Below are 25,254 nucleotides of genomic sequence, written 5' to 3' on the forward strand. Positions count from 1 at the left end.
CGTTAACTAACGTTATACAGCGAATCAAATGTGCCTTTTTCGGGTTAGTCCTTCTGTACGTATTAGACGTTAGTCCATCAGGCACATTGAAGCTAAGGCACTGTAGTACTGCCGAATTACTTTCCTTGCCATCTAACAATTTTATTGAGTCCATCACAAGCCCATTTTCGGCGTAAATATTGCTCATGCATGTGTCTGTCTGTTACATTCCACCTTTTCTGAAACTAATCTTTTATTAATACGAAGCGTTTACATATTCAGTATTAAAGTGTCGAATATTGTTTAACAAACAGCTGCACCGTTGAAGATTTAACTGTTATAATCTTTGAATGCATTCAGTTATACCGTTATTGTTTAAATAAAATATATTCGCTATAGAGATAAACATAATGCAATTGCATAGTTATTGCGTGGTACGTTACTAGTACCGTTTTAATGCGATGAAATGGTCTAAGTTATGAGATTTAGTTCTAAGATCATAATAAATTGTGATTACTTGAATTTGTGATACGTTCATTAAATATATGTTACACAAAATATTAGTAGATTTTTGTGGTCTTTAATTGTTAAATTTGACTAATAAAAATAACAATAAAATGTTGTATGCACAACTTATTGCGCGGCATGTGTCAAATTGTAAGTCTTAACGAATACAGTATTTTACAGATTTTTTCATACAGTAGATTAAGGACCTACTTTGAAGTATGGAATTATTAAGATATATAGATACTTTTGTCTCATGGCAAATTGTAGCTATATGCCCGCCTCAATGTTTTACTGAAAGTCAGTGCTATCTACACACATAATAAAAGCACTTTGCGAGGCTCATAACTGCGACTTTTATTTTTTGTACCATATATGAGTTGAACCCTTTGTATGTTTACAGTTGCTTTTATTACAATTATTAAAATTTCTTTGAATTTGTTAAAGAATGCCCATACTTATATAATGTTTTCTTATGCATCTTTTATGTACATACAGAAGACTATTAAAAGTATTATTACGTTGTAATGTTACCTTTCAAGCTGAAGGTTAAACGTAATTGGTGTAATTTTCATCGGATGCGCAAAGTTCACGGTGTCTGGTTGTCACCAATACCATCAACGAACCGTGTTGCCTGGTTACTTCCGTTTGTTCCCCTTTTTAGAATAAATAACCGGTTAAACAACGTTATAAATACAGATTACATCAGCACTACCTTGATGTCTAGAAGTCTGTCTTAATCCGCCTTCCGACAGGCTCTTTTGCGAACTGGCGAGCTGTCGAATCGACTTCAAAAAGAGCATAGGTAATCTTAAAGGCCGGCTTCGTCAGATTTAAATTTCCCCATTTAAATCTGACCAAAATTAGTATTACATATACATACTATATTATAGTAACATTTCAGGAATGATTTTTAGTTTCTTTACTTTCATCTCGTATATTATGGATTATTACTTTATATTATCATCATTCAGTGGCGCTATAACTCCAAGTGGATCTCTGGCTAGGCCTGATGTTACAAATTATTTAGTATCTACTAAAATAAAGAGAAAATACGAATCTTCAATAGTTTAATATAAAATCTTATGTTACTTTGTGCAAAGTATTCTAAGGGACTGGGAGCAGGTTGAAGGATAAAAAGGCCTCCCAAGAATAGATAACAATAGATAAGCTTGATAAGATTGACCTAAATAGTTGCGTTATATAGATAACTTGAATTTAAAAAAAATACCCCGAGATTGGAAAGGTAAAAATAGCTTTATCTGAAATTCCAGAAATTGTATTGATCTCGAAAACTGAAACTAATTAAAGTTAGGTCGTTGCTAAGTTGGGATTTACCTGATATTAATCTTGATACGACATTTAGTTAAGTAATTTGTAGACAAACATAAATGATCAAGTCACTTCAAGACCTTATCCCTATGCGAAACATTAAATCATACCGTTGATTTATAATTTATTGAATTGAAAGCACTCATAATATACATACGTATGATAACATACGCCAGCAGCGTACGTCACTTTAAGCCTAAAAAAACGAAGTTTTTAAGTAGAATTTAATATTTTGTAATTTTGCAAAGTCTGTGTCGACCTGAATCTTGTAGTCAACATTCGAATAAAATATCGAATTGTATATTATGAGTGCTTTCAATTCAATAAATTATAAATCAACGGTATGATTTAATGTTTCGCATAGGGATAAGGTCTTGAAGTGACTTGATCATTTACCAATTATTAATATTTAATTTAGTATTTACTTAATTTTACTCTACAATCAGTGTTGCGTAATAAATTCCTGTTTTTAATATAAATAGAGTCGTATCCTGAAGTCTATTATATTCAAGATTTCTTTACATATAAAAGTATGTATAGAAATCTTGAATACATCTGTATTGGCGACAGAGATGTGATTTAGCAGTAAATTTTGTAAGACATTAGAGGTCTATTCGTTACGTGTGTAAAAGTGGTTTGAATAACTTGTTTGTGTGGTTCGATGGCTATGGCTTATTCGGCTATTGAACCTGACCGCATTGTCCTCGGCTCCCACGCACCTTCATCTCATTGCACATCTTTCCCATACTTTTTAATGAATTACAAAAGAATTTTGCATTAGATTTCAGATTGCAACTGTTCGCATGATTACTTACTTAAGATTTTATTTCGTTTCAAGAAAGTGTTTTTAAATAACTGAGTCTAGTATTCACAATTGGTGGCAAAATAATTTCAAAATGCTTTGACACCTGAATTGTGCCTCATCTATCACAAAGAATGTTGACCTTAATGAAAATATGATATATATATTTTACAATATTCTTCCTACATATCGAAATTTTGTCTATTAAACTATTATTATGTACCATGTACCTACTTATTTAGTTTTAGTTTTTACTGTTACCTTGTGTTTTTTTCCCTTGTTAGTTTGAAATTTTTGTTCCAAAATAATTGATGTGTATATGTGTAATTTGTGACGTCATATTTTCGTGTATCTTTTAGGCATACTTATAAATATATGTCTAGTTGGGTTGCTGAAAAACCTTGATTGCATTCGCTCATAGTAGTTAGAAATACCAAGTACATATTATGTAACGATCTTTTGCTTTGCTTTAAGAATATTAAATCGGATATAAAAAGACCTAAGATGATAAGATGGCTTAGTAGCTTCAGTGACGAGTCTCATCCCTGAGACTCGATCCCCGGCTGCGAAGTAATGGACTTTCTGTCCGTGTGCACATTAATATTCGCTCGAACGGTGAAGAAAACCGAGCTTGTGTGTCTGGCACAGAAGGCTAATCACTTACTTGCCTATTAGATTGACAATTAATGATCATGAAACACTGATAGCTTTCAAGTTTTTTCTCTATTCGTTCTACATAGATTTTGCCAGCAATTGTAGTTTAATTTTCTCAATGTAATTACATACAAATTAAGAAAATAATGTGTTTATAATTAACATCGTAGTTCTCTAATTCATCTTCGAGCTTTCGCAGCGAGTAATGATACAAATTATTATTATGTAGTTTAAACTTACGTCATTGATTCTTAGGCACGCTTCAAAATTGTTAAGATTTTGAGCTCCATACTACGTAATAGGCCACCAGACAGTGAGATCATTTGGGACCGGTTCGATTATTAGAATAGTATTTTGATGGGCTAATTAATTGCCATATCGTTTATTTATACGTTTTAAAATACTTGATTTTAACTTAGATTGAAACGTGTAAAATTTATTTGTAACTAGCTGCACCCGCTAACATAGTTTAGTTAGTTTTTTTACATAGTTACCTTTTTAGTAGAGACATATGAACATATAGAACATTTTGCTATACTGTAGTAACTAAATAAAACTTTATATATTTTTTTAAAAGGAATAAATCTCCTATGTTCAAGGAATACATTTTAATAATAAATCTAACGGTGTTCAAGTATTCAATTTAGCAACATATATATGTTATATATTATATCTTTTGCGTTTACTATCATAGAGTTTTGTTTGGAAAATGAGTGCCACCCTACTTTGTGATTTGCTCTTTTTTTTTCTTAATAATTTACGAGCAACTATTATGTTAAGAAGTATTATAAACTTTTTAAATCTTTATCATTTCAAATCCCTTAAAGTTGGTAGATTGTTTTATGAGTAATAACTTATTAATGACAGCTTTAAACCTTGTGTCTAAGTATTAAATTTGAACGTCGTTAAATGACGACATTACTGTTAACGGACAGGTATAAAGTATCTAATGTGTCTTATCGCAATGTAACATAGTATGGAGGAATTTCTCTTACTTTATATGTGGAGCATTGTTAGCGTAGTGGTAGTCATAGTACGCTCGTAGGTTTAACTCCTGCTGTGCACCAATGGAGTTTCTTCGTCCGCATTAAATGCACGAAGGAAGAAACAACACTATTGCAAAAAAGATTGTTAGTGTCTAATATTTTTATTAATTTCATAGCACGATCTACATTACGATTAGTAATATAGATCGTGCTCTACTCTAAAATTTCTCTAAAGTATCTTTGAACATAAAAAAACATCGCGAGGAAAGGACATGCTTTAGACCCAAAAAAGTCGAGAGTGTGTGTCAAGCGCAGAAGGCTGGATCACCTAGTTGCATATTAGAAAGAAAAATAATTTCTTGATTACACCTCTTACTGCCCTTACTAAAAGTATGCAGTACAAATGTGTATAGCTAGTCTCACTCTACTTATCATAAGATGCTCATTGGTGCGGTTTACTTTTTGATTGGTTTAAATATTTTGTCTCTTTCTGTCAAATTATGCTTAAGCTGTGATGAATAGAAACAGATGAGCAGCTTAGTTACTACAGTGATTTTCCTTTGATTTCGTTTTACGAAAAAATATAATATAAAACAGGATTATGTCTACAGGCGTTCATTGTTTCTTGAATTGAAATTATATGTATATAAATACAATGTGCGTATACTCCTAACTGACCCGGTTAAGAAACCCCGAAAGAACGTGTAAATATTTGAAAACTAATATTTATCTTAATATATTTTTTCTTTTAAAATCGAAAATGCACAATCCGATATTTTTTGTCGATTTGAAACCATTACTTATTTAAATACGTTAAATTAGTTTAATAGAGAGTTTACCGTACCAACGATATGGATGTTAAATGTTTGACAGTTACAAAACCCATCAACATTGTGTATAATACTTTTAAAATTTCCAGTAATTTTAATACTTTAGTCATTCGAACAAACACGCGTTGCATTCGCTGTTATCAAATAAAATAAGTAAATAAATCATACCTTTTATATGTGGCGCCTTATTTGATACTTTCGTACACAGCTCAGATAATACAAGTAATATTATTCGCAAAAGCCACGGCAATCGCATTATGCAATCCAACAAAAGCATCTGACCTGCATTCAAGTAAATGTTAAAAAGTTTTCGAAAGCCTCAGACCATTGTTATTCGTAACCCTCTGTTGAATTACCCATTCATTCTCAGATCAAGTTTTTATCGCGATTCATTTAATTCTACAGTTGATGTTTTTAACCTCCGTTTTTTATTAATTCACATTTACGTCTTGTTAAGAGCAGTGTTGGCCTAGTGGCTTCAGCGTGCGACTCTCATACAATAAGTCGTAGATTCGATCCCCGGCTGTGCACCAATGGAGTTTCTATGTGCGCATTTAACATTTGCACGAACGGTGAAGCAAAACATCGTGATTCGTGAGGAAACCGACATGTCTTAGACCCAAAAAGCCGACGGCGTGTGTCAGGCACTGCCTGATCACCTATCTGCCTATTACATTTAAAAATGATCATGAAACAGATTTAGAAATCTGAGGGCAAGACCTAAAGAGGTTGAAGTGCCACTGGTTTTTTTTCACGTTTACGTCTGATCGGTATAAGGTACAGTAAAAAGCTTGATAAAAACTTGTTTGACTGAAGCATCAAATCATTATTCATTTTTTTTCTTCTTTATTGATTTTAACATTTGACTCACGTTTTAAGATCTTGAATAAATAAAAACAGTATGAAACGTAAGACAGTAGTAAAGTATGCATTAACTCGTCACGAGTATAATAATGCTAAATCGTGTTGAATGATCAACGGTAATGTTATAACTGTTACGTAAATGACAACGTGGTCATCGTTGTTAAATAAACATTAAAGCCACAGTTATAGATCATATTCTAAGTTTCCATCTTCACTTAAATTGTTGCGAATTGTTGGTATGCGTATGCTTGCAAAAGAATGACATTTATTGTACATTTTGATTTTGACATACGAACGGGAAATGGTAGGTGTATGGTGGAAGCATACACAATTGTTGGATTTTTTTGACAAAAGTATAATATAGTAAAGGACTTAGTGTGATCAATTCTTGAATTCCATTTTTACTATACTGACACGCGACTGCCAAACTAGCACATATTATTTTACCGAGGAAGTATCCTGGGTATAGTTTCCGGACTCAAGGCTCACACAATTGGTTTATTTGTATACGTCCATGGATGCACATTTAAGAACCCGATCTTTGCTTGATTCAGTATAAAAACACAAAGCATATATTTGATTAGAGCTATTTACCTGAATCAATAAAGTATTTTACATTCTACATATACACTATATAATTTGAATATAAAGGAGGGATGCCAGCGTATTTTCGTTGATACTCGTCGTCCCACTGTGGCGATATTTGTAATATACAAAGTAATTCTGATGATATCACCACCAAATCAAAGTTGAAATAGTCGCAAAATGTATTGATATTAATTTGTATCCTGCTCGCGGTTACAGTCCATTAACGTGCTCGATGGGTCGTCACAATCCACTTGTGGAGCCTTTGTATTCGCAACTGATCTAATGGGATTCCCTAATGGCCAGCCAACCAGTCGCCAGCTTTTAATTTTCTTTTATTTTCACCTCGCCGTGCAATGTAGTAAACGAAATGTAATAATATCACCGTGAGAACGCAGACGATGTACCTACTCTTGTGGGAAATTGTCAATGGAGATGCAGAGGTTATTCTTCGAATATAAACAAGCAGACTCGACAAATGTTGTGTTATACACGTCTTCAATAAAATAAAACTATCTAACTGTAAATCTTAATCATTCTGGTATCCAATTGATCGGTTTTGTTTAATTTATTCAGAAACGGAAGATTTATATGTATCACTTACATCTTTGACCTCCTAAATATATTTTAATTACAGTGTAATCCAGAAGTCAGTTATTTATGTAATAAGTTAGATGTGGGTAACGTTTAAAAGTATTGGATTTTACATAAAACGTATTTAGAATTCCAAATTTGTCGTACGTAAACAAATTATGTTGTTCAGTGGATATTAATTTCCTTATATTTCCTGTGGAGCTCCGGTTTGAGCGTCACGGATATTACGGCCCGGATTGAGGGTTGGGTCTTAATCACGTATCAAAGCGGTTGCTATATTTTGACCTATATTAACAACAGCTTTTTATACAGGTTTATTTGATGCGTATTACGTATATAGCGATCCTGCGTGGTGTATGTTTTATCGATAAATGAGGGTAGATTTTTCTTATTCGATTTTGCTCGTTAAGCTAATACTGTCACTTTTGATACTACGGGCCTAGTGAGAAGATTGAAAAAGTCAAAACGATTTGAATTTGTGTAAGCGCACGTCTTAAGTGCTAAACAGTGGTAAGTGAAGAAATAGAACATAGATAATAGAGTGTCTTCCCTTAATAGAGACTAAGTTTTGGACAGTTATTAGATATAAAATTAGGTTAGATTTAAATTACTTATTAGTCTTAAGCTAGATCGTTGTGTTACCAGGTGTCTCAATTAAGAGACAATATGTTTACAAAAAGCTAATACTGTAAAGTGGTTTTTTGTATACAAGGCGAAAGTGAAAGAAGTGCCTAAAGCGAAGTTCTAAAGATGGAGTTTTATTTAGTTACTTGTAATTGCTGTCTTTCCAATTAGAAGCTAGATCAATGCTAGATGAAAACTTATGCAGTCTTACTCAGGGATTGGTTATACAAGATACTATTTTCCAGATTCTTTTCATATTTACACTGTATTACGTGACATAACTTAGTAAAAGGTTTTTACACTTTGCAACATGCCCAACCGGTTTTATAGGACGTGGTTATGTCAAGCATGTGTATAAATATGTATACAATAATACAACTTTCCAGTTGTATTATTGTATACATATTATATAATTGTACTACTTTGTACCAGTAAGGACTTTTACGGTGTTTTAAATATGAGTCCAATCGATTAGCTAAAAAAAAGTTTATTGGAACATAAGATATGCAGGTATCACTTATTCCACATCATTAAATTTGAACCTGTAGGCATCCCTACTCATCGGCAAAGAAGTGGATGTAGGGCGAGAGAAAAAGCCGGCGTAAAACACTCTCGGCAAGAGAGTAAAGAACGAATAACAAAAAAAGCAAATCATCAAACAACACATATTTTAAAACAAATATAGCAAATTAATTAGAAGTACATAGTCTGCCTAGCACTAGTCCCAGCCCCTTTTATCAACTAGATAATCGCTAACTTTATAGTAAGCCTTTTTAGACTGCTATAGAATATAATTTTAATATATTTAATTCTTACTGCAAAATGTAAATTTAGAATGCTTATGCTACGAGTGTCATGCAAATTTAAAACGAGCAATGAAGAATGTTTGCAGACACTAATGCATCGTCGCTTCTAAAAATTATTATTAGCTGGGAAACATAATGGTATTCTGCGATGCGATTTCTTCATTAAACCGATAGTCTAATACCGGGGAATTTATCAAGGGTTTCTGTAAAATTTTTGATTTTTAAGTTATTTGAGGCATCATACTTATTGAACAAATGATAAATACAGTACGTGCAGTACCGATAACTCAGTAAATGCAATATAATTATCCTGTTATTATTGGTTGTTTATAGTTATAGTGTGTCCTATATATATGTGCGAATATATAAGTAAGGCTCTTACTTATATGCTTTATACGCTACTGTGTATATATATATGCTAAGAGGATGACACAGTTGGTATAAACAGCTCCTTAGGAAAGCGAACTTTCACATTTTAGCCTCAGTAAATAATTTTCTGCTATACATATGTTCATTGTTATGATATAGGAATTGGCTTATGAAAGGGCAGAGAGTTTTTGTCTGCCTTGAATGTTCAAACTGGTACACCGAAATTTGAAGTTCATTGCATCGGGAATAATAAGTGGAAACTACCAAAGGATCTTCACTTCCAATTAAAAAATATGTCAAAAATTCCCATAGTAAGTCGCGGTAAGACCGTATGTCATTACTCTAACAAAAACGCTGGCCTATTTTAAAAGCGGAAGTTTCAATAAACGTTTTCAAAGCTCGTGAATGCCATAGCCGCAGGCTTCCTCTGAATAGTCATTCACCCTACACTTATGCACTTATACCGTTACCATACCGCGCCCAAAATAGCTAAACACTAACGATTTTACGTGTTTAAAAATTACATAAATAAACGAACCGCTAAACATTCTCCAGGTGAAATAAACATTTTATATTTTAATAGTTCTACGTAAATCGTTCAAAATAGACAAAATCTCTGTGCCATTTTTTGGTATAACGCGTTTTACTTACACTGGTAATTGTACTATTATTATTATTTTATTTTCTTCTTTTGCGTCTGAGGCGAACTGTAGTGGTCTCTGGCAGAATGATCAGCGCTGTGGAACATGTCTGTGTCTGTGTGTGTATTTTTATTTATTTTTTTGAATTTTATTGTTTTGTGTGTTTGGTTAGTAAATGAATGTCTATGTCCGTTTTGTATTAGCGTACGATGTCTCGATCTTAACCACCGCCGCTACTCTCGAAATGAAACTCGAAGTGGAGTTGTAATTGTTCCGTTTAGTGGTCGAACGTTCGAACCCGGAGTAAATGCGATAAACATTCGAGCTGCATTCGTATGTAGCCTCGTTCAGCATGCATGCATTTAAGTTAACAGTTACGTAAGCCTATCTTAGGGGTGAATCGAGAAATTACCATAGCCAGGAAACGTCGCAAGGCCCTAGCTACGACCTACTTATTGCGATCGATGCAACTTCAGTGAAATATTACGGAATGCATGTTCCTGACAAATGATTGATCATCATGTTGGAATGTTGGAGCCGGAAAGTAAAGCTACCGTTAGTGAGAAACTAGAAATCCAGTTAGTTGACAATTCGTCTAGTAACTGGATTTCGTGTTCACTGTTGTACATTTTTACAAAGTTTAAGGTAAAATGGTGTACCTTTTTTTTACTTACTGGTAATAAGTAGTAGTAGTGTCTTATTCATTGTATTGCATTAAGCGCTAATGAGATTTCATAACAGCACGAAAAGAATTAAGAGCTAAAATCGATTTTTTTTCTCTGAATAAAAGTTGTACGAAAATGTTTACTTGGTAAACAAAATGTTTTAGTTGTCAAAAATGATTCTAGATAGATTTTAAATCAATTGTATTAAAATTGAATAGCAAGTATGTACACAGCTTTACTTCGTATTGGGCTATATGTACTACTCATATGTTTTATTATTTTGTTAATGGCATACGAAATTAGACGTAAGCGTTAAAAAACTATTTTAGACATACATAGTAGGTTTATCTATAAAGGGTTAATCTAGAGCAATTGTTTTTAAACGTAAATGAGTCGCGCTACGATGATTTGTAACAAAAAAATTGGATTAGGTGAGGTTAGTTAACGGGCTATTAAAATAACGGGTTTTGAACTAAAAATATACTACAACATTAAATACCGGTGCTTTGAAATAAATTGTATAGACGCCCTTGAATAATGCAATTTATTAAAATGTCATCAGTTGGTTGGTATATTAAAATGAATAATTGAATAGCTATTTTTTGTTTCGAATTCATGTTATATCAATTCATCTTGGCGATTTATGGAAGCTAAAAGTGAGAGTGTTTATTTTCGAAATTATGGTAAATGACTCTAGTATGTCATCATAAAAATGCATTTAAAACAACAAAATGGACTAACGCTAATGGAAAAAAAGGATAGGACGACAAAAGATAGACAAATGACGTAATAGAACAACAGCGGGGAAAGACTGGATGAATGTTGGTCATGACAAAGAGAAATGGAAAAATATATGGATTCAGCTAGAACTAGAACAGTAAATAATTATTGTATGTATTAATTAATTAAGCTTTAAAAATATTATGCCATTTAGGCGGTTATGCCTCTACTAGGCGAGAAGTAGCGGTAAGTATACTTAGCCTCTCTACTCACCTCTGAATGGTAAGTACATACAAGTACATTTATAGCATTATTTTTGACATTCTTGGAAAACTATATGTTACGCTCCTCCAATAGATGCTTATTGGAAATTCCATCTCACAGCTCATCTTCTAAGGTCTCCACTATTAAGTTGTGGAATACGATGCAAACTCCAGATTGACTATCTTTTAAAACTTTTCGGCGTAAACATTTTTTTATCTTATTTAAATATACAGTATTACACGCAGTGTCAAGTTAACTAGGCACGTCGCCATGTGTCATCATCGACAAATCAGGCAACAAGTTGATTTGCATAAATAAGTGTAGTAATATTTATTTTTTTATTTACTCTATTAATCAAAAAGTTAATTCTTGTATTTCTTATTCTTCTGCATCGCTGTTTTTAATTTGTTTTATCTTTTTTTGTATTATTTCAGGTTAAATTTCTTTAATAATTTATTTTTAAAGATTCGGTTATGCACTTATATTTATCCATAATATTAATTTTTACCTTAGTATGGTCGCCTAAAAGAAATCTATTGTTAGCGATAATGCCGCCCATTATATACTTTATAATTTTTCTATATTAATGCTTATTTGTTTTGTATAAATATAACGAAGTGTGAATAAATAAAAATGTTTGTGTTAATGCACTATACGCCATATTGAGTTTCTTAATAGTCTTATTTTCATCGCGTTTCAATTGAAGTAATTGAAGCCAATGTCGCTATGATGTTTAAATGTTTTTTTCTGTATAATAATTAGTTATTTATTCTATATTATATGTATATTTAGATAGAGTTAGTAACAATTCGGTCTTAGTTGCTATGTTACTATGATGTTCTAGTTAGTGAAACAACAAACTATACTGGAGCATGGACAGCATACCAACACTTTAAGACATGTTCTTTGTAACCAACACATTCGGGATACTCCATTATATTGGGATCATAGATACACCCTTTTCAGAATTATGGCGTTTAAACCGTAAAGTGTCGGAAAATCTATAGCATTTGACCTCGGCAAGCCCAATACGAATTAGCATTTAAGTCAAGTACCATAATAAATTCTTTAGGGAAATCTGTAAATTGTGAAAATTAAATGGGAAATTCAAACAAGGAATATTCTCATATAATAAAATTAGCGTGAAACGGATCAGTAGATACTAATTAGATGACTGCGTTAACAAAAAATTTCAATATAATACCTTCTTCAAAGCTATGTCACAAACCAAATTTAAATTGGATGTTATTGATATAAATGCATTTCTTTAATCCACGATTATAATCGGCGAGGTGCGTTATTTCAAATTCAGATATGTTCAACATGTTTTACAGAGAGGCGAAGCCGGGTAATTGCAGGTCTATTACTAACCCAAGGATTTTGGTTGTCCCGACCGGCAGGAGAGTTTAGGAATTTCATCTAAATATTATTTAAAGAACCACACAAATACGACGATATTTGGCAAGCCTTATAATCATTATTCACTTTAAGATTTGTATGTAATTTAACGTCTGTTCATTCGATTGTGGTAGTAGCGGGATTGTGTCCAATATTAGATAACAATGGCCGTACGTAGGAATGTTTATTAAATAGTCTGGTTAGTATGACCTTGCTCCAATACTCTAATGTTACACACAACATCTTTAAACGTTAAATTCAGAACAGATTACTATATGTAACTAATAGTTATCATAACACACACATAATTTTTACATTGTTCGAAGACTAAGCTTCTTTTTCGTCTTCTTCGTTGATTTGTTTTTAGCTCTTAGGATTAGGAACATAATTATCATAATATAATTTGGTTTTATAATTAGGGAGTTCAAGTATAACGTAACGAATTTGGGGGCGGGGATTGAATTATGCGTTATTGTTAATATTATTTTCGACGTTCCGATACTTTACACAATATAAATGGTTCAAGAATTTCCAAAAATTGCGTGACGTAAATTGCAGAACTGTCGACCGTGCGTTACAAAATGAGACTTCAGCAACACGTCAACCGCCTAGCTTCAGGCCTCTTAAAAACCACGGACTCTGTGTGCTGATAAGGGTGACACTTGCCGCAGTCTGACAATCTACGGAGTCTTACGGAGGGAATAAAAAAATTATTGAATTTGCGTTCCCTAATTGCCATTACTTCAAATTAAATCTGATAAAAGCCAAGAGGCTGATTGCAGATGGATTAGAATTTATAAAAAAAATTGCAGAGCTTACATTACCTTGTGTGTAGTAAAAACATCAATTTTACGTGTTCGACTATCACTATACAGATCGACAATAAAATGCTATACAATTTACGCTATGTGTGTCAATTAAGGCTGGTTGACCTTCAGTGGCCCTTGCAATTCAAATAATTTGAACCTAAGCTTTAATACAATTCAATTAGCGAACATCGTTTACGTCACTTTTGAACTTTTTTCGATTCTTTGATAATTAATTGCCCTGTCAACGTTTTATAAATTCGTTATCGCGGACAAGTTTCGAAAGATTTCTAACGCAAACCCAATAACCTACCTAAATCCATTTTTGACTATCCGAGAATAGAGATCTTAATCGAAATATTGATATTGATAAATATAACCAATCGACGGATTGATAATAGATAGGAGTTCCATCGACTATCACGGTCTGGTCTCAGATGGTTTTCAATATGAGAATGTGGATTAATTATTGAGTTTTGGCGAAAAGGAAGCTTTAAATGATTTATTGGAAATTTACGTTGAAACTTAGAAGGTTCGTTTTATTTCACGAATAATATGTACAATTGACAAATTAATGTATTTTATATGGAAAGGGCTTCAAAAGCAAAATACTTATATATTTGTATAGTATATAACAACCGTATATATAAAGCTTTTGTCCGTTGTACTTTTCTAAAGATGTTTAGGATATGATATAGATATTTGATTAAATTTATATTTTTAACAAATCTATATAAGTAATATATCTATGGAAACAGGTTAATTTGAGTAAGTTATTTTATTTCAAACTTGTTGCTAGACGCATATTGCAAATGATAAAAATATAGCTTAGGTATCGTCGCTATTTCATTAAAAATTACGCATTAATTTTTATACTTGCTTCAATTCTTAAAAATGTGTATGGACGACGCTTTAACTTAACGGCAGATGAGCCTTCTGCCTATATGCCTGTATGTATAAAAATTTTTGTATAAAAATTCAAATTTGATAAGTTTAAACACAATTCTCTCTACACAGTTAAGTTTTCTCCCGCGAACACTTGTTGGCACATATTTTTCCCACCTAACATAGCTTTTTTTAATTTTAATCGCTGGCAATTTCAGATTGAGGTTGCCCTAATGAGTAGTTCACGAATACAATGTCCCCAAATATGGTTTCTCAATGCTTTTCAAGTTATGAAATCATCGGTTCTGACCTACTCTACCTTTCTGAATAGTTCTGAAGGGCAAACTTATTTTTGACGCAATTTTTTAAAACAATTTTTAACGAAAGTAGCTTATTTATCTTAACATTATCAGACAATATTGTATATAAAATAATTACTTACCTGACACTATTATATGCTTCTAAAACGCCGTTTCCTTGAAAAAAAGGTAACACAAATACTTAATAGTTTAAATTACTTTTGATTTACATTGATTTTTTATATGAACTCCAAAACGCCACAATGGGGCATGAGACAGACATAGGACAAGGTTTCTTTACATAACGGGACTTTTTCAACCGCTTTATTTCTAATAATTCAACCTAATTAATAACAATATTGTATTATTATAAATTCGACAAGACATATGGTCGCCTCGAAAACAGGAAAATGGAAAATCTTTTTAAACCACGCAAGTCTGTAACAGTTTTACGATTATATTACGCTGTATGGAATAATAGTATGATTGGTGCCAAATAGCTTTACAATGTGGCTGCAGTGTACTCATATCGGTTTTCAAGGAAACCGTAAAGTATATTTTTTCCCGATCTATGACGCTCGTTATGCTAGCAAACTAGTGTTATATATTTTCGAATTAAGAAAGAATACATGGTCACGTAAAATTATGGAATTTGTCTGGAAGTATTTTTTTATTTATTTGAATAAACATTAAAATGAATAAGCTACATTTAACGATTGGCAATAATTTTATTTTAATTATTACATATCTTAAAAATAGTTTAAGCTTTAAACATGTAAAGATTGAATTTAATTGCCTAGATACCTAGTTATAAAATAAGTTAATAAAATCAATTTAAAAAGTTAATATGTATTAATAATCTTATTTCTCTCTTTTAACATAAAAAAATCTTCTATTTACACATAGTATTGGGTATTTGTGAGGATTATCAACGTTCAACATTATTTTATTTTAAATGTTAAATTAAATATTTTTCAGACATTCCCGACATCCCAGAAGACATCAAGAAACTCCGTGCCCTTCAGATCGCGGACTTCAGTAGCAACCCGATACCAAGGCTGCCAGCTGGCTTCAGCCAGCTCCGGGCGCTCACAGTTCTTGGCCTCAATGATATGTCGCTCACCAGCCTACCTAGCGACTTTGGCAGGTAAGATTTAGTTGGTAAATTGATAAGGTTCACAGAAGCAAATGGTTTGCAAATTTTCTATAATTATCTCCTCCATTAACTGCTTAGGCTAGTACTGAGTGGTATAATTTATTTGAATTATTATGTTTGAGATTTTAAAGTACCTACTATTAAGTATTACCAGCAACCTAGAAAGCGAAGCAAATACATACAATACATCTTAAAACTCATATACGGATATTGATTGTCATCGAAGTTAATATTCATAGCGGGTTTTTCTCTGTTATTGCGGAAACTCGGTCAAACAATGTTTATAGCTGGTAAACCATATTTCATTAAATGACAGCTTAATAAAGCTCTACCAATAGAAATGAAAGCGAAAGTTCTGTGGAAAGTTACTGCCCTGGGCGACTTTTTGTCGTGAAGTCTTTTGAGCTCTGTACAATGGCTTGTAAAGTATTATTCGTTCTGGTCTCAATTGTTAAAGAACGCAGTGTTTATTTTTAATATGATAAGGACAAAAGTATTGAGGAATGCTTACATATTCTGTAATATAAAACTAATTTCTCTAATACATATTTAATATTAAAATTTGTGCTGCAAACATTACCACCACGTAACATCACGATTATATATTTTATATACAGACTCTTAACTATTAAATTTAAATTAACCTTATAAACATATATCAGCCTTATATCTTTTGTTACTGTTTTTTTTTATTTTTTATTTTTGTTATGTGTGTTTTTGTATAAGGCAATAAAGGATAAATAAATAAATAAATAAATAAACATATAATAACATAGTGTTTTAACTGTGTTGGATTTACGACTATAATCCAGAGCTCCCTGTCCTCCACCGACCTTAAATTACTTTAAAAAAACGTATATACTGTTATACGACCAGTGTTAATGTACGGCTATGAGGCTAGGTTGACCTCGAAAGGGGAGCAGAAGCTACTGATGACAGAACGCAAGATATTCCGTAAAATCCTGAGTGCTGACAACGAGGGACACCGGGTGTGGTAGCTCAACAATGTATGCGAATACAAGGCGTGTGATACGCCTTGTATTTGGAGGCGTTACCTGATGCTTAAGAAAGCTTAACTGAAGCGGTCTAGTGGTCGGCCTAGGTACAGAAAAGGACCAGCTGTCAACCAACTTATTGATTGCAATGAAAACATGATTAGTGATTTAGTGATTTTTGTGAAGAGTAGAACATTGACTGACCATTGACAAACACAACATATACGTAGAACCACATGGGCCATGTACAAATTGCAGTGGTATTCAGGACACTTTGTCATTGTTCAAAGTATAAAATGTCCCATTCATTAAACCCATCAACCGCAAACCTGTATACGAACAATTTTAAGCTCTATTTGCATGAGTATACGAGTTATTATACAGTTTTTATATAAATGCAATTGAACGTGATATTAAAGTAATAAATGCGATAAGTATAGGTATTTAGGGCGTGCCTGTTATCAAGGTGTTATTGTTTATCTTGGCTTTGTAACATTTTTGCTTGTTTATTATTTCTATATTATGTTGTTAATACCAGATGGAGTTTTGGCATATGATATAATATTATTTAAAAATAAAAGTTCAATGTTCAGGTTACAATTGAAATTGACTAACATTTCATACTTTCCATCATTCGGATTGATTGGAATATTTCTTACGCACCGAGATCTCTTATTTCTTTTGAAATTATTTTGTTATAAAGCAAAAAAATAAAATCATTAATTTTATTTTATTATTATTGTTATCCATCGCTTTTGTGACCGTTACAAGCGTTTCTTTACTTCACGATTCGATCTGCATTGCTAACGTAGTATTTGCGATAAGAGATTTGTATTAAATCTTATACAGCGTGACTAATCAACTTGTTTTGCGAGACGATAAACGCAAAGTCGAGAGCATTATAATTACCTATAATAAACCTAAATTTTTCACCAAATGTTTACGACTTGTCTTATATGTTTGTTATTTTCGGATAAAAATAATTAAGTATTTTACCAAGAAATTAATATAACTCGTGTGTTTTTACTAAATTGTAACGTCTAGATTTCTCGGGTTTATAGCTTTATGTCGACCAGGGTTCCAAAACTGTTTAAAGTTATATACACTCTTCCTGAAGACTTCTCATTGCTACGATCCTGACATTTATTTTATTTATTTATTTATCACTACATTTTTCTTAACAGTAATTACTAATATGATAGAATTCCAAAATCCCACACCAACTATTCTAGATAAAAACATTAAAAAATTAAACTTATATTCCTAAATCTATCTATCTATAACTAACAATATAGCTAACAATATAGACATACTTCATACACTTTCATTACATTCACTATGGATGCTTTTTAGTAATGGGTTACGTTTGACTTGTATTATTTAAGTTATATAATGCTTTAATTTATAAACATACTAGACGTAAATAGCGGTTAACATAATCGACTACTTAAAAATGTTCATTAGAAAATATTTATTTGCTTGGTCGATTCCCTATTTTGCGGTTACGGGATGCAACCAGTTGCATTGCAACTAACCTCGTTTTCTCTACGAAATTCCCAAATCATATGTATTTATTTAATTTTAAGTAATCTAACAGCTTATACTTATACATATTATAATACAAAATACTAAGACAATACAGAAAGCCAAAACAGATTACATAGATAAACAATTTATGTATAAAAACAGAAAACAAGCATGTGCATTAAAAGATAAAGATATATTTAAAAAAAAACAAAATAATAAAACTAAAGTAAACTGAAATTTGACATTTAAAAAGAACAAATAATACTTAGAATTTAAAAATACTACTTAAACAAAATTAGACTCCTCCCGCTTCTTCAAGCACTTCTTTACATCTCTCTTTTTGAGGTGGAAAAGATCAACGTCCTGATACCTAATGGTTGTCATAGTTCGATAATACTCGAAACATTGGCGACTTATGCAGGTAATTCGACTATATATAAAAACTACAAATATAACCTTGATAAGCACATTACGTCATTCCTAAATTGATAATGGATTCATTCATCTTTGTGTAATGATTCATCAATTATTGATTTTTAGTTTGCTTAGGAATGCGATGTCAAGGTCTAGTAAGCAAAGTTGCAGTGTTGAATGTAAACGCAATCCTATTTGCGGCGCTTGTACTAAATTGGCATTGGTTCTTCATTATTGCTATACATATGGAGGTGCCGCAAGTATACGGCGGGCTGCGGAACTAAATTGTTGTAGTAAAAGCTACCGTATTTATGCTATCCTAGTATTAGGATGGAACTGCGATTTAGTATTATTATTAAGTTTATTTTGAGTGTTGTTTTTTTATTCAAATCAAATCAATTAAATCAAAGAGAAGAACTGGCAATAAACCCTCCGCCACTCTTTTTAATCGCCAAGTTTTTTTTTTACACAATGTTTGTAAGGTTCTGAGGAAGCTGTAACCATTACACCATCTTGAGTAAAAGAATAATAAAATAAATTAAAAACAAAGAATTCTCTATGAAGTTTGATAAAACTATTTGTGAAGTTCTTATACGGTTTCTGACAGTTTAGTAATTATTAACTCACTACTACGAAAGTTAAAAAAAATAATGTTTTTCATTAAACATCGTCGGTTTGAGGTCTAGTTGACAGAAAAAAGTAACGCGACCTGCGAGATTAGCCAAAAAAAACTTCGAGTTTTGGCAGAGATTGGAAATGATTTCACAATATCATATTTCGAAGTTAAGGCATAAAAGGATGAATGAAAAGAAATTGTCGATCCGGTGCGTTCTAACCCATTTACATTTGGAGCTACTTATTTTATATAGATCAGTACACACACACTATATAGATAACTAACAACAATCCAAATAAGATAAACCAAACGACGTGTTTTATATTAAGTTTGAATTTAAATGCTCTTAAGTACACTAAACATATTTTATACACTTGTCAAGTTATTTAGTAAATAATATTCACTTATCCATATAACCTTGCGTATAACACTGAATACTCAATGGATTAGTCATCCATTGTCATACATCTAAATACGTTTGAATGACTTTCTTTTAAGAATCTTACGTGGCACCATAGGCTTTCAAATGTGTTTTATTTTTTATATGCAAACGGGCAACAGGCTCATCTCATGTTAAGTGATACCGCCGCTCATGGACACTCATATATCGAGATGGCTCGCAAGTGCGATGCCGGCCTTTTAAGAATTGGTGGGAATGTGGTTCCACATATTGGTGTGGACAACTGCCTGAAATCCTCAGCATTCGAGAACGATATATAATAATTTGTGAGTGTGGGAAATCAAATAGCTCATTACATTATGGCTTCAAGTGTGTGATGATTGCTATCATTTCGTTTGCGCTTCTAATTATTTACGAAAATATATATGTAACTGAACTCTCATCGTTTATTGACTACGGAAATTAAGTTTAGATAAGTTATAATTATAATACCAAACAAAATTTTGTTTGGTTTAATCGTCTGTTTCGTCCCTTGTATGACTCAGAGAGCGAAATCTGTTGACCCAATGATAAATGTGTTTGTAAACTGCTGCGATTGATATCTCAAACTCAAACACAAAGATTTATTATACTTATCAAATAACAGTTGTCGGCGACTTTTACTTTTTGATAGAGCGGCGAGGCTCAAAATCAATACAAAATTTCGTTCATTGAGCAAATGATTGGCTACAATACTTTAAGACTAGATAATCTTCAGAAGCCTAATTTCCGAATTTACGTGGTATTTTATTCGTGAAATTCTTAATGTTTTAGTAAAGTAACGATAATTCAAAGTATCTGGATCTGATATGTCATCATATTATAATATTATATTATCATCTCTAACATATAGATTTTTTTTATTTCAGCTTGGTGTCTCTCCAATCACTGGAGCTGAGAGAGAATTTGCTGAAGTCCCTGCCGGAGTCATTGAAAAATCTTACCAAACTCGAAAGACTGGACCTCGGTGATAATGAAATCGAAATCCTTGTAAGTATTTAAATTCAATTGTTTGATATAAATCATATATTTATCTATTACTTAAAAAGTATGTAAATACATTAATTCGAACAATTTTATGATAAATGAAATAACAGTATGAAATAATTCGGTGATACATCCAACACATGCATGCTTGAAATAGAGTATTTTTTCTTGGGGAATCAAATTCATTACCTGCTATTAAAGTTATTTTTCAGTTTACAAATAGTATTTAGTGTAATTGAAGACATTATATTACTTGTAAATTTAGAGTTATGTTTCTGTCTTAAAAATTTATTAATTCAATTTTATTATTTCCAGCCCGGCTTTATCGGGGAGTTGCCTGCGCTACAAGAGTTATGGCTCGATCACAACAAGCTACAGTATTTACCCTCAGAAATAGGAAATTTGAAAGCTTTAATATGCCTCGATGTTAGCGAGAACAAACTGGAAAAGATACCAGAAGAGATCGGCGGATTGTGTTCGTTAACGGACCTACATTTATCGCAAAACATGCTTGAGACTATACCAAACGGTATTGGAAATGTCGGGAAGTTAGCAATATTAAAACTGGACCAAAATAGATTACATACATTAAACGAAAATGTGGGAAGGTGTGTATAAATTTTCTTTGTTGGGTTTAACTTCATTAACCGACAAAATAACGGAGGAGTTGTTATCAATAGGATTGTGTTGTGTTAATTGTCTAAAGAATTGTCAAAACATTAAAACAAAATCTAGACTCACATGACACTCTCTTACTTACAAAAAATATTGGGCTTAGATGAAATAAATAAATAAAATACGTATATTTTGGAACATAAAATCATCATGGTATCACTTATTCCACGTCATTAAATTTGAACTCGAAAGAAGACAGAGGGTGTAGATACTAGTTTGTATTCAAATGGATAGAAAATAATTAGAATTTCAAGTTCACGCAGAATGCAGTTAATCGTATTTACAGGCCTATCAAATCCTTAACACTTTCAGAGAGGTCAAATAGTCGAAGATTTTCTGATTATTTAATATACAATGTTTTTTTGTATTTCAAAGAGATTACTTTTCCAACAGTACATTCTCGTACGTTTAAAGATTGAGTATATATGTGTGGATTGTATTAATTCTCCGGATATAAAAAAAAATATTTGTGTTTTTTAAAAGTTTTGACTCCAAAAATTAGATCAATCAATAACTAGTTATAATTTTCTTTACAGATGTACGAACCTGCAAGAGCTTATTCTGACGGAAAATTTTCTGACGGAATTGCCAAGATCTATAGGAAATCTGAACGAGCTGACGGTACTGAATGTTGATAGGAATTCCTTGGGCGAAATACCGGCTGAGATAGGCAATATGACATTGTTGGGTGTACTTAGTCTGCGAGATAATAAACTAACAAAGCTTCCGAACGACCTAGGAAATTGTAAATCCCTCCATGTTTTAGATGTTAGCGGTAATCGGTGAGTAGTTTTTATATTTCTTACATATAATATGAAGAATTTTTTTATATATAAATTTTGTCAACGCTCGGCACACTGATACATTGGTCAAAACAAACACAAAATACAATTTTTAATGTGACAACCACTTAGAGGCAAACATGACATTCATTGAGAGCATATATAAATATCAATCGAAACAATTATGAATAATATGACAAAATTAATGTTTGTGATTAAATAATGATGCATTCTTAGTTTTAGTATTGTGTTTACCTTCATTTGTTTTTAGATTTTGGGTGTGGTAAAGCGTTATTAAAAGCATAACACAAATAGTTGGAATGTTCTTAAGACAATATATGTGTTTAACAAATTACACTTTTGACAATTTAATAAATGTATTTCGAAAATTAATTATTTATCATTATTTCAGATTACAATATCTTCCATATACCCTGGTCAATTTGGAGTTAAAAGCAGTATGGTTGTCTGAAAATCAAGCGCAACCATTGCTAACCTTCCAAGCAGATAGAGACGAAACAACTGGCGAGAATGTCCTCACATGCTTCCTATTACCTCAGCTGAGTTACACACAACAACCAGGTATTTTATTTGCAAGACTTCTGGGAATGAGTTCCGTTTCAATATTCCACAAACAGATGGCTCTATATTAAAATTAGTGTTATTAGTGATATGGAAGTTACGAAGTATTATTTAATCGCATCGTATTACACTCTTCTTATACATACTACTTCTGTTATTTGTATGTCAGCATTAAATCAATAATCTACTAAACTTTTAATTCAAAAAAACTTCTCGTGGGTTATTAATTTCTATTAACAAAACCACAAGGAGAAGATTGTACGACATTGCTGTTTAATATAAAGCTATTTCATTTAGCGCCATCTGTTGATTTATTTACGAAAAGTGGCTTCTATATCGCTGCTTCGCTTTGTCAGTTATCATGATTTTTTATCTAAATATTTTTTAGTATATATTTCATGATAATACAATGCTTATGTTGCTTATTTTTAATGTTTAATATGACTGATGCCCTTCTTATAAACCAGTTGTACGGATATTTGTATTTGGTTAATTCTTAATCTATGGTTCATTGTGTTGGATATATGAAAAGGGCGAGGATCAGTTTAAATTGCATTTCCTAGTTTTATCACGAATTTATTTCTACTGTTTAATACACGTTACAATGAAATGTTAACGCAAATTTATTTCATATTTTTTGCTTCTTGTGCTTTCCCTTTTTGTGCGTACGTCAGTGTCTATACACAATCCAAATTCTAGTATTAAAGGAATATCTTAGAAATTCACATAAAACAGTCAATCATTCAAATTTAATTGATATTTTCTGCATAATTACGAAGAATTAATTTACATGCAATCTTTTCGAACATTAACTTCTCAGTAGTCAGTTTAAGTCAATTAATAGAAACATTACGACAAAAGAAAGAAAGTTGACCCTTGTGTATGGACACTGTGGTTATGTTTTGTTTGCCGTGTAAATATTAACTACACATTCGACACATAGAGTTGGAACACACGTCAGAGGTCGGCAGTGGCACGTGGTTCAGGGAACACAGATTTAATTCACAGTCGCAGGAGCTTGATAGGATTAGAGGTGAGTTTTAACAGCCTGGCAACACCTATAGAAGCACAGATATATTCTAAGTTAAGACAGGTTCGCCAATTATAAACGTCTTATAGTAAAGCATTTAACACTAATAATCGACACTCAAATACACTAGATACATGGTTTTTGAATAATTGTTAATGTCGGGTAGTTTTACCTTGTCTTGTATGTAAAAGTAAAGTCATCAAAAACGTCCATGAGAGGTATAACACGATGGCAATAATCGTTTCATTATGATTGGTCTACAAATCTAGTAGAATAGTCTATTCTAAATCTACTAGTTAACTACTTGCCAGGCTGATGTTTTTTTGGTCTTTGATCTCACTAGCTGCTTGAATACACGATCATTTTATACTTGTATTAGTTGGTGGTTGCACGTGTGTATACGTAAACTTGCGTACACGTATACGTGCGTACTCTTTTGTTACTTAAATAAACATTCATGTTGTTTTGTGTTTTGTTATTGTGTATGCTTTTTATGCAAAGCTGTGGTTATATGGAAAAAAGGGTACAATAGTTATAGACATACCAATCATTCATCATAAATGAAAAACTTAATATTTCTTCATCGGATTGGATAATTTCTTTAAATTATGTGAAAAATCGAAGCGATAATAAATACAAACATTATGGCAGATATCCATATTAAACTGTTTTAAAATGCACAGAATCAACGTTTTCACGTGATCGTGACTCCGACGACGATTGGGAAGAAAAGGAAGCATCGCGTACAATATCTGTGAAATTCACGGAAGACGTCTCAGAAGCGAAAGAGGTGAGCATCTGTTGTTTTAACGTGTTTAATCATACATATTATAGTTTTGGAATCAGAAAGCGATATAGGAATGTTAGGAGTTGGATCGGAAATGTATTCTCTAGGCAGAGAGCATACTCGGCTCTCAGTTCTATTGTTGTAGCGTTGGAATAATATACCAAATATTACGTGTATAGCGCATAGTTTTAGATTTTATTTTCTGTTAAATATGTTTTAATAAAATGCGAAATGTTATTGTATGTTTTATTTTAACTGCATGTTTTGTTTATAACCTAGTTGAGGAAACCTTGTGATTTTACATTTATTTATATATTTGTCAAATAAAAAATATAACTAAATATATGTTAAATTTTAAGCTATGAAATGAATTTATAACCATGTGGCTTGTGACAAATATCTATAATTGATGTGTGGATGTTACATAATTTATTTTTTATATATGATTTTCATAACAAACATCTCGATAGAATATATATTAAAGAAACATGATTGTATGAGGAAAAAACAACAAAAAAAACACAATTTATTTAGTTTGCACAAAAGTACGCACCAGTACGTATATGTGAAACGTACACGGCGACACTCGAGTATTTGATTTCAAGGTTTCCATTCAAGAAGACAGCGAGGAAGCGACCGATTCTTTCTTCGGCACAC

General features: G+C 32.0%; 1 protein-coding gene across 12 annotated transcripts in view; it reads left to right on the forward strand.

Moving 5' to 3' along the window:
- The window catches only part of LOC111001652 (protein lap4), a 75,667-nt gene that overhangs the window by 5,202 nt on the left and 45,211 nt on the right, over window positions 1-25,254 (forward strand). For 11 of the 12 annotated variants that reach the window (XM_022271625.2, XM_022271629.2, XM_022271632.2 and 8 more), the window contains exons 3-9: window positions 15,586-15,754; window positions 20,624-20,744; window positions 21,057-21,349; window positions 21,953-22,198; window positions 22,611-22,780; window positions 23,724-23,813; window positions 24,494-24,600. In XM_022271625.2, coding sequence (XP_022127317.2) covers window positions 15,586-15,754; window positions 20,624-20,744; window positions 21,057-21,349; window positions 21,953-22,198; window positions 22,611-22,780; window positions 23,724-23,813; window positions 24,494-24,600 — 1,196 coding nt within the window. The remainder of the gene's footprint in view (window positions 1-15,585; window positions 15,755-20,623; window positions 20,745-21,056; window positions 21,350-21,952; window positions 22,199-22,610; window positions 22,781-23,723; window positions 23,814-24,493; window positions 24,601-25,254) is intronic. The other variant, XM_022271626.2, reaches the window with a different exon arrangement.

This window comes from Pieris rapae, chromosome 19, assembly GCF_905147795.1.
Source record: "Pieris rapae chromosome 19, ilPieRapa1.1, whole genome shotgun sequence".
In the NCBI taxonomy this organism is placed as follows: domain Eukaryota; kingdom Metazoa; phylum Arthropoda; class Insecta; order Lepidoptera; family Pieridae; genus Pieris; species Pieris rapae.